Here is a 14,389-nt window from a genome sequence, read left to right on the forward strand (position 1 = left end):
TACACAACGTAGGGTGTAAGGCACCAGCGTTGAGACGTAAGGTACGGACCTAAGGGCGTAAGACTTGGTGCATAGGGACTGAGGCGTAGAATGCAGGCAGAAAGTTCCAGGTAAAGAGGATAATAGATGCTGGAAAGTTGGAAGTGGTTAGGAGGAAAGAAAGGAAGGGACGGCGAGATCCATCCGCTGCGGCTGCCGCAGGCATAATGATTTGATCGACTGCGAGCTTTAGATGTTATACTCACGCATGGTCATCACGCATGCGTATTCTTCTTCACCGCTTTATTGAAAACACTTTCATCAGTGGCAAAGACATCTCTGGAGAATGGTGCATAGCCACTAAATTTGCATTGTCAATACCGGTCTTATACACTTCTTTGGAATTGATATATGTGTTGACGATAATAAAGAATAAGACCAATTTTCTACTTTCTGTATTATAATATATTTCCATAACACGTACAAGCAATACAATTTTCGCACTATCAGTACAATTATTATCATTATTCTTAAGTTTACAACATACCTACGAAGGAAGGCAAGGTGAGCCGTGTCTCGCCCGCCAAATGGGAGAGACAAGAAAAATGTGAATCAGGTTCCCCACGCTCCCATTAATCTCAGAAATTCCCCATCATCTGCGGCGACACGTCCACTCACAACTCACACTCGAACCTACCACACCTGTGTGCTCGAAAACCGATTCAACTTTCCTCGAAAAGTCGCGGCTATTTAAGTTTCCCATCCGTCAAGCTTTTTCTATGCCCCCGTATCGGCGAAAGTGAGGTCGCTCCACAGGCGCCGTGCCGTCGATATCCCGATGGCAGGTGAACATACACGGTTTTTGGTTTATTACAATGCAACCGATCGTACGAGCGAAACGTGATTCGCGGCGCGGCCGAGTGCTGTCAGGGTCCAGGACTGATCGAGTCCAGGCGACAAAAACGCGAGCCGGATTCCCCGTGGTCCCATTAATCTTCAAAGTTCTCGCAATTCCACGAAGACGAAGCGTGCGAAGTCGCGAACCCTCGTCGCTGCTCTGGCCCTCGATTTCCCTCCGTCCCTCTCGAAATTCCGTCCCGAGGGTCGGGGGCCCTGGCCACTTCGACTAATGCGAAATATCGATTACGAACGCGTTCTCCTCTGACGGGGAGCCGCTACACGATAGGCTCCTACGGTCTGGAACACGCGTCGACCCCGTGAACGTACGCGCCTCGCGAAAAGATATGAACGCGCGACGGCTGGCCGACCGTAATAAATTCGTCTCGCTATATTGGGTGCCAAGTCGCCGCGGAGACGCGGGAGAGGTGGTAGGGAAACCAGCGGCGGAGGAGATTTTTCACTGGGGACTTGGGGGGGCTTGGGGCCCGAGAGGCGAGCGGTGAAAAGAGAGAAAAGGCCGGGGTTATTCAGAGACGCGATTATTAATCGGTACGATCGATTAAATCGCAATGGGATACGGCCGATTGCGTGCGCAGGATCAATAATATCGCGGACGGACTTACAAGGCGCAAGGGGATCCCTTAATGCGAGGATAGGTGTATCGATTATTGCGATCTCGTTTATCCGGCTGTTCTTTCGCCGGCCACGCTGCTGGCAACCGATCGCGGCCTTCCACGATCGTGGATTGCGCCCAGACGGTCGCCCTGCAATTACTCCGAACGCTAGGTACTCCGCGATGGACATCGATCATTCCAGATCCCTCTCTTCTTTTTGTGGGACACTTGGAAAGGCCTCTTCAAGCGGGAACAATTAATACATTGTCGAATAGAGGGTTGCATGAAAGGAATACTTTACAGTCGCCACAGTAGGAGCCTCTTCCTTAACCTGTGCAAGCACTAGCAACTCTGTTGCCCTCGTATCGCAATCCTTTCTCAAACATACTGCAAGTAGAACTTCGCCAGAGTATTTCAACTCACTGCAGCCTCTCTAAATCTAGATCAAAGAGAATACTACTGAGCAAAGTAGCTAATTCTCACCCAGCCCAAGTTCTCCTGGAAACGGTTGCATCAGCGATCAATAGAAGTCCAAGGAAGTGGCGAAAAAGTAGCGGGTGTCGGTGGACCGGTCCGTAGATCGTATTCTATTGAGACAAACCACGCGAAGCGACGACGGCCTATCTGCAGGCAGACTGTCCGATGGGAGGGAAGCGAGGGTAGCGAAGGGGCTATGGAAGGCACGCCACGAACAACACCAGACAGCTATCTTAATCGACGACCTTTCTCTTAACCCGCCGATGGTTGCGCGGCACGCTCGGCAGACAGTTGCATTTCCACGACTCGCTTTCGAGGAAGGCCCGTCGCGAGGAGAATAAGCGACGGACAGGGGAAGAAGAGTAAAGGACAGAGCGGAGGAACGCGGAATCCGAGGCCAGGAATCGGGCAACGGGGCAACCGGTCGGGGGGGAGCCAGCTACGCGTGGGCGGTTGCCGAATAATAATAAACTGGTCTCGGCGAGCCGCGAGTTCCTCGATCCTCTTTGTCTCCGCTTATATTTATATTCTCCGCTTTTTCCTGAGATCGCCGCGGCCGAGATCGTGCTTTCAGGACTCTCGTAAAAGTCTGAGTTATTCGGAGGGCTTTCGTCGATAAGCTCCAGGGAACACTGCCCGCCAAAACTTTCAAATCGCTCTCTGGATTGAGGGAAATAAAAGTTACCTATCGTTAAGCAAAGTATAACTCCTGGGGGATGGAGTATTTTATCTCGAAGAAGCACTGGGCAAATATAGATGCTACATCGTTCGAAAAAGAATATTGTAGTCACTAATAAAAGGATTGTATTTGATATTTAGCGTCATTACATTTCATATAAAGGTTAAAGGGTTAACAAGAAGTACCAAGTAATTGCAGACTTTTGGCGGGCGGTGTATTCCTAGGGGAATGTGCCACATTGTCGCTCCTCGGCGGAATTAAAATGTTGCATGGCGTTTAACGACCTGGTTGAGGGAAATTCCTGCGAACGATCGGGGATTTTGTATTATAAAGCCTCGGTTGGAACGTTAATTGCGGCGACCCAGCGAAATCGGTCGTAACGCGGAGCTTACGTGCCTCGAACTATCTCGCCGAGAAGATAGCTGCTCCTCTGGAGGATAAACCCCTGGCACCTTGGCCAAGGTCGCGTTGCAACTCTGTGACGCGTCGGACTCCAATTACCGAGCTCTGGTACGCCACTTTTGACTCGCTTAACGCGCGTAAAAACGGCCCGGCGCGTAGTGTCGCGCAACGAGCCCCTCGCGCTTAAACTGCAGATTTAACTGTCGCCATCCGCCCACGGCTCGTATGCGCCGCTCGATTCTAGAGGGAGATTACTAACGAGCTCTTCTGCACCCCAGCATCCTTCGCGCATGGTTATGAGAGCAGGGAAAAACAAGAGGAAAAAGCCGCGAGAAGTGGCGATCCTAGGAACGCTGGGAAGCCCGCGAGATCCTAACACGTCTGGCTGCCCTATGGGCATATCTATTGACAGTTTAATCGATTTGGTAGCGAACGGAGGCCTGTGGTCATTAAACCGCCTCTCGTTCTTCGTGCAGGAAATAAAAGAAGCCCCAGTGGCGTCCGTGTTCCCGAGGAGGGTGCGGTCGCTCCTCGCGGCGGGTCGCTTCGTGTACGCGGCTGAATTTCGCTCGGTGACAACGAGACAAACGGCCGCTATTAGCCGAATGCCGAATTTGCGAAAAATAAAGCCCGATCCCCTGGCGTCCCTCAAAGGGGGAGAAGGGGCGTAGGAAGGGAGGAGAGGCGATAACGAATGGCGAGACATGCGTCGCGGTGATAGCTTGACAAATATATATTAAACTATTTTAATGAGAAGTGGCCGCCATATCTCATCGCAATTACCGGCCACCGACCCTCCAGAGGGCCCGATCGACTCTTCCCCTCGGCTCGCTGTTCCGCCGCGAAAACACGCGCCCCGAGAGCAAAGGTTAAGAGGAGCCCCAGCGTTGTTCCTTTCACGAGGAAACGGACGCGTCGCCGTCACTGTCCCAGGGATCGATTCCTCGCCTTTTTTGGCCCGCCGATTGAATCTGCGAAACCGCGAAGGGGGACTCTCGCGATCATCGGCTCATCGACAGCGCGTCTACAGGCCGAGTGATATCCGTGACACTTGGATGTTCCTTATCCAACCCCCATAGAAAATCAACGTCGATGAAACCGTTGTACTTCTTCGCGTGGCAGTATCCAGGAAGACGCGAGGAGAGGCGAGGAGGAGAGGGAGCAGCGTGAGGGGAAAATCGAGAGAGAGAGAGGACGAGCCGTGTCTCGCAACCGACTCTCCAGGCAACAGTGAGTGACAGCTCTATAGAGTTCGTCGGGTTGGTAGCATTGTGAGGGCTTCCCCTCTCCTCGTCGCGGTCCGCGGTCACTTTTGCCGCGGCACTCTCGCGAGCTCGTATGTAAAGCGTCGGCCTCGGTACTGCTCACGACATTTAGTACCGTACGTCGTGTATACGGGCTGTAACTGCGCCTGCCTCTGCCTCGAACGCCGAGCTTCGATTATTTTCTTGCCGCGGAGGTTCCAGGCCCGACATGCACCGTTCCTCGGCCAGTCAATTTGCGCCGATTCTTTCCTCGACGGAGGAATCCGACGATTTCCCGAGCCTCGCGATAATTACCATTTAATTTCTTCCGCCGTGATCCCTCTAACCTCCCCGCGATGCAATTACTATGATATTCTAAGCGCTCTATTATCGGCTGCCGCGACGAAATGGAGCGGCGAACGCATAAAACCGCGGATTCCGAGGCGGACACGCAACCCTCGGTAATGGTTATTGTGTGCGCGGGAAAAATCCTCGGTTCAATTAGTCCGCGAAGCAGGAGTCTCTATTTGGAGATACAGGGCGAGCGTTTACCACTCTGCCTCTTCTTCGTCCCCCTTTTCAGCTCCGCCTCGTTGTCCTCGTTTTTCCCCCGGCTCGTTTCCTTCTTACTTCAGCTCCCCGCGATTTTTCACCGTCTATTTGCGGCCTACGTGCGAACGCTGGCACGCACGCGCGCTCTCGAGGGCCCAGGGAGAAAACGCGAAGGACGATGAGCAAGAGGTCCCTGTGGGAGAAGAGAGAGGGACGGTCGGCGCAGGGGCCAGAGGGGGAGGCAAACACGCGCATATTTATTTATGCAAACGGAATACGCATCCAGCTAATTGTGCGGCCGCACACCCGCGGTGACTCACGTGACGGCCAACCGGGCATCGTTCCTGCATGTCAATTCGCGTGACAAAGGGTCGTGGCGCATCGCCGGCGTCCACCCACGAAACTTCCGGTTCGTCATCGAGGGAGGGAGCTCAGCCTCTTCGAATGGAGTAGATAGTCGGATGGCTCGCGTGCGCGAGGGACCTTGGCATCGCGTGGTCGCGCAATTAGGCGCTCTTATGTGCAAATGACAGGAATTTTAAATGCGCCTACAACAGATAAAAATGGTGTACGCGAGGAGCGAACGAGTGTTTCCTGGAATCGCGCTACACGAGGACTCGACGTCTAGTATTCACGAAGCAATCGAGGTCCCCTCTTTTCCCTGTACAACCTTCCCAACTCTACCCATTGGATTAAAACGACTCACCTGCTTCCCTCTGAACCTCCCTCAGCTGATCCCCACCCACGCATCCCGAAAGGACCCATGCCTCTCCCCAAGCTCGTATAGAGACAGTACTCGGTGCCGAGTTGAAGGACAGCCTTTGCCCGCGACGGCAGTTGACCGAAATCGCTGGCCCTCCTCGACGAGAAGAAACGTCGTCGCGGGGGACAGGAAACGCTTCCCATCTGGAGACCGAGAAGAACGCGCGGATAGGAAGGAAGAGTGAAAGGATCGCGAGGAATACTCGTGGCAGCAGCGGACGACTGTCAGTCCATCAGAGAGTCGGCGAGCCGGGAATACCGAGGATGGCTTCTCGGCTTACTCGACCAACAGCTCTATCTGTCGAGCTCGAGCGGGCAAAAACCAGCGGCCCGCGTGGTCGCACGCACGACCGACGGAAAGCACTGGGACGACGGGGGGTTAGGACCCGAGCCACGGAGAAAAACCCTCGAATGCCGCTCTCCCATGTCCTGGAGGGTGGTGGCAGGAAGCGAGGACGAGGAAGGACGGTCGCGCCGCGATGTTCAGGGGGATCGGTTGGTACTCGATTAGTGCTAGGTGGCCCTCGAGTACTCGGTTAACGCAGCATCCCGCGATCCTGTGTGTCAGATTTCTCGTGGGACGCTGCAAAAAGGGGGAGCGTCTTGGAAGTTGGACTTTAAGGATGAGGGAGGAGAAATAAATTTATTTAGACATGTATTTGATAACAACGCTACTTTATATGGGTTAGAGTAGGGATACAAGATGTGTACACATTGATGAGATGAGAAAATAAGAGGAGAGGTGGATAGAGTTCTCTTAAAGTTTCAGGAGAAGGTGTATTGTAAGGGTCCGTGAGGTGTTTGATGCATAGACCTATTCTACTTATGCGTAGATCTATACTACTTACGCAGAGACTTGTTCTACTTATGTGGTGTCCTATTCTGCTTCTGTGCAGACCTATTCTATTTATATACAGATCTAATTCTACTTAAGAAGAGATGTCTTTTACTGCCACTGGCCGCTCTGTTCCACCTAGCGCGCTCCTTCAGTAGAATAAGACCTCGAGTCAGACGCACAGCACTCTCTTCTTCTCCAATAATCAATAACTCGTAAACGAAGACTGGATGTCGTTGTATTCCATTTTCCTCTCATCTCGGTACATAAAATCACCTCATAAACTCCTCGACATCCATGCTGCAACACCTCGAATACCTGCAACAGAACATTAGTATCAGCGACACAGAGCAGGTAATTAGGAAGAATCGCGCATTTCGCCACGGTTTCATCGACAAGCAGGATTACACGAGCTCTCAAAGGATGACACCACCGCCTCTGGGGATGATTCACTGAGCCACTGACGTAAAGGATAATCGTATGAAATATCGTAGTACGTCGGAGCGGCAATGATCGCGGCGCAGCGTGTAGACTCTTCGAGCGGCTCTGTTGCGCCGCGGCATCGTTGACCCCAGGGAATGCGTGGCCTTTCCGCGAGCTTAATGCGCGGGAATTTCATACAATATTAACGAATATTTTTCCTTTATGATGGGAATACTGAAAGGCGGGGCCATTAACTCGTTCCATCGCTCGCATTAATCAGGCCGCGAGCTGGCCGCGAGCTGGCCGCGAGCTGGCCGCGACTCCTCGCGAGCCAGGGGGACCCCTTCGATCGAAGAGGGAGGCGAAACCGCGGCTGAATCGTAAAACCGCCCAGAAACGAAGAAACAAACCAGACGCTATCGGATAGCCTGCATCGCGAAGGAAACTCAAAGCTGACTATATTGAACTGTAGCGAAGGATCGCGAGCGTTGCAAACCGGTCTAGCAATTACGCAGAAGATCGATTATACCTGTGGTAATAGCGCCTTCTTCAGCGTTGAAGAGCTATGAATCTATATGATCGAAACTCCATATCTTCCAGGGGTAATTGCATCCTACACGCGAGTGTCTACCGGGGTTGCTTTTTCCTAGGGTCCCCACGAAACCGTCCCCTTCTTCTCTTATTGCCGATTCCGCCGTCTTTTTACTTCCGTTTCGCAACTCACTCGACGGCGAAAAAGCCACGAGCGCAGAGGGGGGAAGGAGGAACGCGCGTGCAATTACAGCCACGCGTTCGAGCGCGTCCCATCGGAGAGGAATGGCCGATTGCGGGACCATCTATCGCTTAGATGGCCGGCGCCGACGCGTATCGTCATCGCCGCCGCCGCGTAAAACTCCACATACCAGATGCGGTCCGCCGAGTCATCCGCGATTTACGGCGATAACTTTAGCGGCCTGGACAATTTGTACCTGTAACAGGACGTGGCTTTGTCCGCGACGAACCGCGCCGAATCGACGCCCCGACCTTACAGCTAGTCTTTGGGAAGAGAAGGGAGGATCACTGTCTCTTCTTCGATATTCGATGTTCTGAAATGTATAGGATGAGTCAGGTAACTGTATTGTAAATAGACTTGGCTTAGTCTGGCTCTGGCTCTTTAACATTGAAATAATAATCGATTAACTCTGACCACCCTTAATATCTATCACAAGACAGTAAAATAATCTGGGTTAAATACAATGAGCTCAAAGCTCCTACTAGATTTAAAATCACCTCCTGCACTTCTAGCGAACGAGTGACGTCAACTCCTTGCCAATTCTGAACACTGAGGCAGACAGTGGCTGAGATTTTTCTTGCCGCGGATCCGGTAAGGGGAAACTCATTGGAAATTCGATGGAGTCCCTCTCCTTCCGTTCGTAGTCGCGCCTTTGTGAGCAGAACGTTTTTGAACACACGAGAACTCGATTCTCCGCGAAGGGCGCGAGGTATTTGGTTCGAGCTTACTGGTATTCAGAGCCGTGCTCGGCCTTTTCGAAGGAAACCCACGGCGGATTGTATTCCGTATACACCCCGATTGAAATCGATATTCCCCGCAAGGTCGGCGCGCAACAAAACCAGCTGGAACAATGCATCGCGTGGTATACATTCGCCGTGCACTGGGATAACAGGTAAAACTGCGAGCGGTTTAATACAGCTCTCGCGAACCTGTCGAGAGGGGAGGAACGTTGTGGAGCGTTCTATGATCTCTGCAGAATTGAGTATTAATAGAAAACGGGAGCAGAGTTTGTGCTGCAACTATACCTATATCATTTTTCCTTCCCATTTTTAGTTTCTTCTGTATGCAAAGGGTTTATCCTATTAACAAGTGAATAAAAAATGTAGAATAGTATACATGACGTTTACTGTGCTTTGAAAAGGCAATGATTCTTAAAACGATTGCAAAAGGAGGATGAAAGGGATAATCAAGGCAACAAAGGAACAGTCCTCGTCACTCGGGATTATTTGATAGGCGACGAAAGATAGGCGGCGCGGGAACGCAATTTAGAAATGCAAATCTAAATTGGAAAATTATGCAGATGCGTGGGGATTGAAACTGGCGCGAACGGATAAGAATTAATCTGTCGATAGAAAGTGAAACTATCGTTGCGCGCGATCATGAGTTATTTGATTAGCCGGGAAAATTGTGAGCAGAGAGCTCGTAACGAGATACTTCTGAGCGTGAACTGTATCACGTGCTTAATAATTCAGCGAGGAGAAACGCGACTGATAACATCGTCCCGTGGATCGCAACTGGTCGTCTTCGGGAATAGGTGACGGTGGCGATAGATTAAGCCGTAACTAACATGAAAGATTAACGAAGTCTCGATAGAGTAGAGGCTTGTACAGGAAACGATGGGATTCAGTATTATTAATGAGATTACCTAATAATTCATTGGCACCGTCGCTCGAACAAGAGTGAAACCTGCCGGTCGACTCTTCCTCCTCTTCCCTTGGAATATTTCGAATCGTTTCGCAGAAAGGAATAAGGAATTCCTTCGTCGCCCAGAGAGGGATCGACAAATTTCTTTCCTTCCGTACCGGGCCCCTCGTTTTTTCTTTTCAGTCTTTAACCCTTTTCTCGTCCCCGTGTTCTCCGTCGAAGGACTAGGGGCCAGCGAGCCGTGGATACCACGCAACGGCTTCTCAAGGTGGCAACAGTGTTGGCGGGAAAGTTATTCGACCGTCTGCCAGTAAATCATTCTTCGCGGACTCCTGCTTTATTATCCACTGTCTCTCTTCCTTCGGCTCCGCAGCCTCCGTTCCTTCCTTTTTGTCTTTCTTCGCCTCCCCTCGTGTTCCTACACTCTCTTCGGTATTCACGTTCAGGCTCCCTCGCCGACCATCTTCTTCCCTGTACTAATTGCGCCGAGGTTCGATTCTCATCACCGTCTCCGTTTAAGAAGTTTTTAACACGTAACGACGTAATCGATCATTAACCCTCGATCGAGTCTCCTTGTTCCTCGTTCGCGTTGAACATGCCTGGATTTCTCTGGTAGGCGCTCGAATCCGGCTAGATGGCCAACGCGATACCTCGACCGCCAGAAGAAACTTTAAACTGTCATTAAGGCAGCTCTGCTGGGTTAAAGGGTTCATTACCGCCGGGCTGACTCGCGTCTTGATTTCTTCTGCTTCCCGACGATTGGCACACAACACGACTACCATCTCGCAAATTACGCCTCGTGCGGTTGAATTTACGGGATTCTCTATCCTCGTCCTTCACGCCAGGACGAGGATTCGCTTCATCGTGCCAATTACCTTTCGGCCATCGATAATAATCCATTGAACGGCACTTCCGATATCGTGCCGCGGGAAATTAAAAATGCCTGGTTTGCACAGTCGCCCGACGATGAAGTACTTTACGTTCACGAGACACTTTATCTCGGCCCAGTAGATTCATCCATTCTGCGGTCAGACAGCTCGGTTAAACGCAGTAGAATGGGTCGATCGGGGAAGCCTGGGTAGGAAGTGTTGCGTCGAAAAAATATGCCCTCGCATTTTCGTGAGCGACGCCGCGAAACACTTGTAATCCATCGAGGATGAGAGGTGGCGATGCGTGGCCGCATAAATAACAAGTGCTGGGAGCACTGGAGGCGTCCATCACCGCCCCCACGTCCGTCGTTTTAACGTCTCCTCATCCTCCAGAGGAGCCAGGGAGAGAGAGAGAGAGTGAACGGGACCACTGGCAAATTAGTCACCGGGCCCGCCATTACAAATGGACCACCTTCCTGACGATCCTCGGGTATCCCGTTTCAGGAAGGCTGAACGAAATTAAACAAATCGCCTCGGCGCTCGGTGGGTCCCGACTCTAGAACGGCGCCTCCCCACTCGTGAATCTCTGGTTGTTAATCGATACCCTCGAGTCCGCTGACGCGTCCCTGTTTGTTTAACGCGCCGCGACACCCTGCAATTACCCAACGGCGCGCAATTAATTTGAAAATCCCGACGGTTTCAGGTGCAGGCGACCGACCCAGATTGCGGCGTGAACGCGATGGTGAATTACACGCTCGCCGCGGGGAGGGTCGAGAGCGAGCAGCTGATGGTGCGCAGCGACACTGGTGATATCTGCGTCAGGGCACCCTTGGACAGGGAAACCGCCCCGTACCTGGAGGTCCCAGTCATCGCCACCGACAGAGGTATGTATTCATTTCACTGTATGAAGGAGACTGGGGAGCTCCTTGGGAGGCAGCACTTCATATATTCCCCCCCACTCTTCGCTAACAATTCTGAATATGACAGGGACTCTCGGGTAGATCCACTCGAGGTGGCAAATTTATTGTAGGACCATGTCTAACATAGTCTTAATTATTCACCTTCTATTACATGCAAAATATTATTTGTACAGTAGATGAAACTGTAGTATAGTAGAAATAGAAGTATAATAGTGGAACATTAATTTAGACTCGAGCTATGACTTAATAATAGTCTACGTTAGCGTTGAAAGTGTTTTTTAGATATCAGTATTCTTTTAAAAGCTAGTTGATTGAAATTCCATAGGCAGACATAAAGATTTAAATTAATTACTAAGAATCAAAGGGAAATTTAAAAAGCTTTAAGACTCCATCGAAATAGAGACGTCTTCTTGAACAAGCGATGCCTCATGTGCAGCTCCCCAGTCCAAACTCTTCTCTTCCCGATCCCCAGGCTCCTCCCATACCCCTCTACCACGAGAAAAGTAATCAAGGGCCAGTTCCTTGAACCCTGCTCGATATCTCGTAATTCTCGCCCGATATGTCGATCGATTAGCGTCGGCGTACCGTAACGAATCTTCCGTGACCAAAATAGGAGTTCGTAAAGAAGCGGCCGCGCGAACAATGCTTTTCCTCGGTCTTATCTCTTAGCGGAGAGGCGAGACGGAGGACGAGGAAGAAGCCTCGGCGTGGCGTCACACACGTACACAGAGGCAGTGAAAAAAGAAGCTTCCACGGGAGCCGCGGCGATAGAACGGGGGAAGAGGTTAGCTATCGCCGTGCCAAGATCTAGTAGCCCTGTAATGGGGTGTATGATTTATGTCGCCTGCGCACGGTGCGCCCATTTTCAACAGCCTCGCGCTAGAGGACAACGACTGAAGTCCATTGATCCGTCCGAGGCAACAGGTAGCAGCTTCTTTATCGATCCAAGAGGCGTTTAAATAAATAGAGGCAGGTATGGCGGGGATAATGGAGAAGCAAGGTATTAATAGGAGAATTAGAGAGCGATGAGCAGCGGAAATGAAAGGAAGCGAAGATGAAGGAGCAAGAACGAGGGGGTTCTATTGTTGGCTGCGTGCCGTTTTGCAAACAGCGCGACTCCGCTCCATAATTGTCGCTCGTTATCGATACGATTGTTCGGTGTGCTACCAGCCTCGCCGACACCATCGCCACAATAGTACCGCTCGGATATGACAGCGCAGCGGACCAACCGCGAGGCGTGCACCATGCGAGGTAAGCTCGCGTGATTTATACCACCTGCTGACGACTCCAGAGACGACGCAGCTAGGCAACGCATGGCTTTTCAAGATACGCGATTACGAGGCACGAAATCAACGCCCAGGAAGCCTAGCCGCGGTAACTATCCCCTTGGGCGCGTCACTGTCGCGCAAAAACCTGCCTCGCCAGACTCCCAGGAATGATTTCGCGACCTGTGAATATACTGCCGATCGCTCGGAGGACGAGATACCGAGGCAGGCTTGTGCTCTGTGTCGGAGAGGAACGCATTGGATGATAAGAATCTGGGAAGAGCAACGATAACCTAAACGCGCCGCTCTATCGCGCTAATGGTGTCGGATAACGGCGGAGCTATGACGATAATTATTACCTACGAGTGGCCACGCTTTGAATCGAGCCGAAGATCCGCGAACGCCTCGCCCTGTAGACTTCCTTTGGCTGAGAGAGCTCAGAGACTGGCGTTGAGAAAAAAGGAAAAGGAAAAAGGAAGCACGAACTTGTGCATCTGTTCACTTACTTTGAAATAATGTTGAGAATGATATGCAACACTGTGCAGATAACAGTATTTCCTCTTCGTGGTTTTGTTGCTGTATTCGGTGTAGTTTGAAATTATTTAGAGTGGAAGAATATTTGGGATCACTGTCGTTCATCATTTTTGAGAAGATTAAAGTAGAAATCTCGGAGCTTGAGTCGACCACCACGAATCCCACGCTGTACACAGTAGTGGCTACAGAAATTGCACCGCCTCTCAAATATCAGTACTTTTTCCATATGAGAAGAAATCTGTAATATTTGCCATTAGTATTATTCAATTCTTTCCTTGAAAGTTCGATTTGTTTAAGAATTTAGATATTTAGATGTTACGTTTATATTTACTATCGCATTCAAGAAACACAATTTCTATCGTCTGTTGCAATTTTAATGGCCACTGCTATGAATTCCTCAACGAGTAGCAAGTCTCTATCAAGCAGACACTGTATTTCCTGAAAACTGTTTTTCTTCTCCAAGAAGCAAAGGGTTTCTCCAAAGTGCATCGAGATGGATACCCATTCGACTGAACAATGCGACACTGGGATAACATCACGAGAGATTTCGGTTGCGACTGTAGCGATCTTGACGAAACAGAGACCGGGCTCGATGTTATCTGCTTTCTGGAAATTGCGCATTACGTGAGGCTCATGCGAAACGCTCCCCGCATCTTGATGCACGTCCTACGACCAGCGTACAGAAATGCAAAGAGAGGCGCGGCCCAGGTTGCGGCAACTTCCTGAAAGCCAGGACGACACTGGCGACTGGTGACTTTATTGACACCAGTGTCATAAATCTTTCGGACGAAACTCCCACCAGCGATCATTGTTCAGGGACGTTTTTCTGGAGCATCGATCGAGGAACCTTTGATTTGAAACGAGGGTGCGCCAAGTAGAGTTAGATTTCTCGCTGCGAATCAAAACGATATAACTCATACCTTTTCAAATACGCAGAAAAATAGAAGAAGAAAATTCGAAATAATTCTCCAGTGATTACAGAATATCTATGACCCATTTAATTCACAGAAAACACCAGATTTCAAGTGGTATAAATTTCACTGACATCGGAGGGTTAAAAAGTAACAGACTTCATATGTAACATATCTGAAAAATAAAAAAAGTCACTCACACCCACATATCCAGATCTCTCTTCCTGTTCCCCATCAGCAAATTCCGCTCCTCTCTGGACTGAGCGCCACTGCAACCGTCGGGCACATAAATCTTCCGCGTGTTCCGTATCCTCCGCCGCAGGAACCTCGAAAAGGACTCGTACCTCGACGATCGAGCGCGTGAAATTAAAAGGGGCCATCGGAGGGGGAAGCTCTCACGGGGGACTCTCCGCGGCGACGTTGACCTGCGTCCAGGAAGCGGCGTCCTTCGACGAACGCGCCGATATCCGCTTCTCGGTTCTTCGGTTTTATTCGATCGTTAATTTGATCGATCTCCAAGGACCAGATGCGCGAGGAATGCCGAAGGGTCGTCTCTGGCTGGAGAGGCGGAAGGTGGACGACTGTAGGAAGGGAGAGAGAAGGTCGG

General features: G+C 50.8%; 3 protein-coding genes and 1 long non-coding RNA gene across 6 annotated transcripts in view; 1 reads left to right on the plus strand and 3 right to left on the minus strand.

Moving 5' to 3' along the window:
* Window positions 1-14,389, plus strand: part of Ds (dachsous cadherin-related 1) — a 229,895-nt gene that overhangs the window by 175,264 nt on the left and 40,242 nt on the right. Inside the window, exon 2 of the mRNA XM_076383766.1 lies at window positions 10,856-11,036. Coding sequence (XP_076239881.1) covers window positions 10,856-11,036 — 181 coding nt within the window. The remainder of the gene's footprint in view (window positions 1-10,855; window positions 11,037-14,389) is intronic.
* Window positions 422-13,103, minus strand: LOC143182629 (uncharacterized). Of its 3 annotated transcripts, XR_013002499.1 has the most exons (3): window positions 12,844-13,103; window positions 6,458-6,762; window positions 422-1,176 (listed from the first exon to the last, which is right to left on the minus strand). It is a non-coding gene; the product is annotated as an uncharacterized LOC143182629 (long non-coding RNA). The 3 variants fall into 3 exon arrangements; XR_013002497.1 differs by lacking the exon at window positions 422-1,176 and having other exon boundaries at window positions 6,274-6,762; XR_013002496.1 differs by lacking the exons at window positions 422-1,176; window positions 6,458-6,762 and adding an exon at window positions 10,680-10,804.
* LOC143182530 (uncharacterized) lies at window positions 8,235-9,602 on the minus strand. Its single transcript, XM_076383569.1, has 4 exons — window positions 9,585-9,602; window positions 9,509-9,542; window positions 9,285-9,458; window positions 8,235-8,481 (listed from the first exon to the last, which is right to left on the minus strand). Exons 1-4 carry the CDS (start codon window positions 9,600-9,602, stop codon window positions 8,243-8,245), a joined length of 465 nt encoding a protein of 154 aa, XP_076239684.1. The 3' UTR covers window positions 8,235-8,242.
* LOC143182628 (uncharacterized) lies at window positions 12,973-14,123 on the minus strand. Its single transcript, XM_076383770.1, has 4 exons — window positions 13,983-14,123; window positions 13,553-13,763; window positions 13,203-13,477; window positions 12,973-13,109 (listed from the first exon to the last, which is right to left on the minus strand). Exons 2-3 carry the CDS (start codon window positions 13,678-13,680, stop codon window positions 13,258-13,260), a joined length of 348 nt encoding a protein of 115 aa, XP_076239885.1. The 5' UTR covers window positions 13,681-13,763; window positions 13,983-14,123; the 3' UTR covers window positions 12,973-13,109; window positions 13,203-13,257.

This window comes from Calliopsis andreniformis, chromosome 8 (genome assembly GCF_051401765.1).
Source record: "Calliopsis andreniformis isolate RMS-2024a chromosome 8, iyCalAndr_principal, whole genome shotgun sequence".
Lineage (NCBI taxonomy): Eukaryota > Metazoa > Arthropoda > Insecta > Hymenoptera > Andrenidae > Calliopsis > Calliopsis andreniformis.

Excerpts from the sequence above, each read along its gene's own strand:
- LOC143182530 (XM_076383569.1), bottom strand. Across the intron at positions 9,459-9,508 it reads CCACGGCTCGCTGGCCCCTA|AAAAAACGAGGGGCCCGGTA; the intron begins GTCCTTCGACGG and ends AAGACTGAAAAG. Across the intron at positions 8,482-9,284 it reads CGGTGCCAATGAATTATTAG|CTGGTTTTGTTGCGCGCCGA; the intron begins GTAATCTCATTA and ends GCATTGTTCCAG.
- LOC143182628 (XM_076383770.1), bottom strand. The coding sequence starts at position 13,680 with ATGATCGCTGGTGGGAGTTTCGTCCGAAAGATTTATGACACTGGTGTC. Across the intron at positions 13,478-13,552 it reads GCGCCTCTCTTTGCATTTCT|AAAGCAGATAACATCGAGCC; the intron begins GTACGCTGGTCG and ends CGCAATTTCCAG.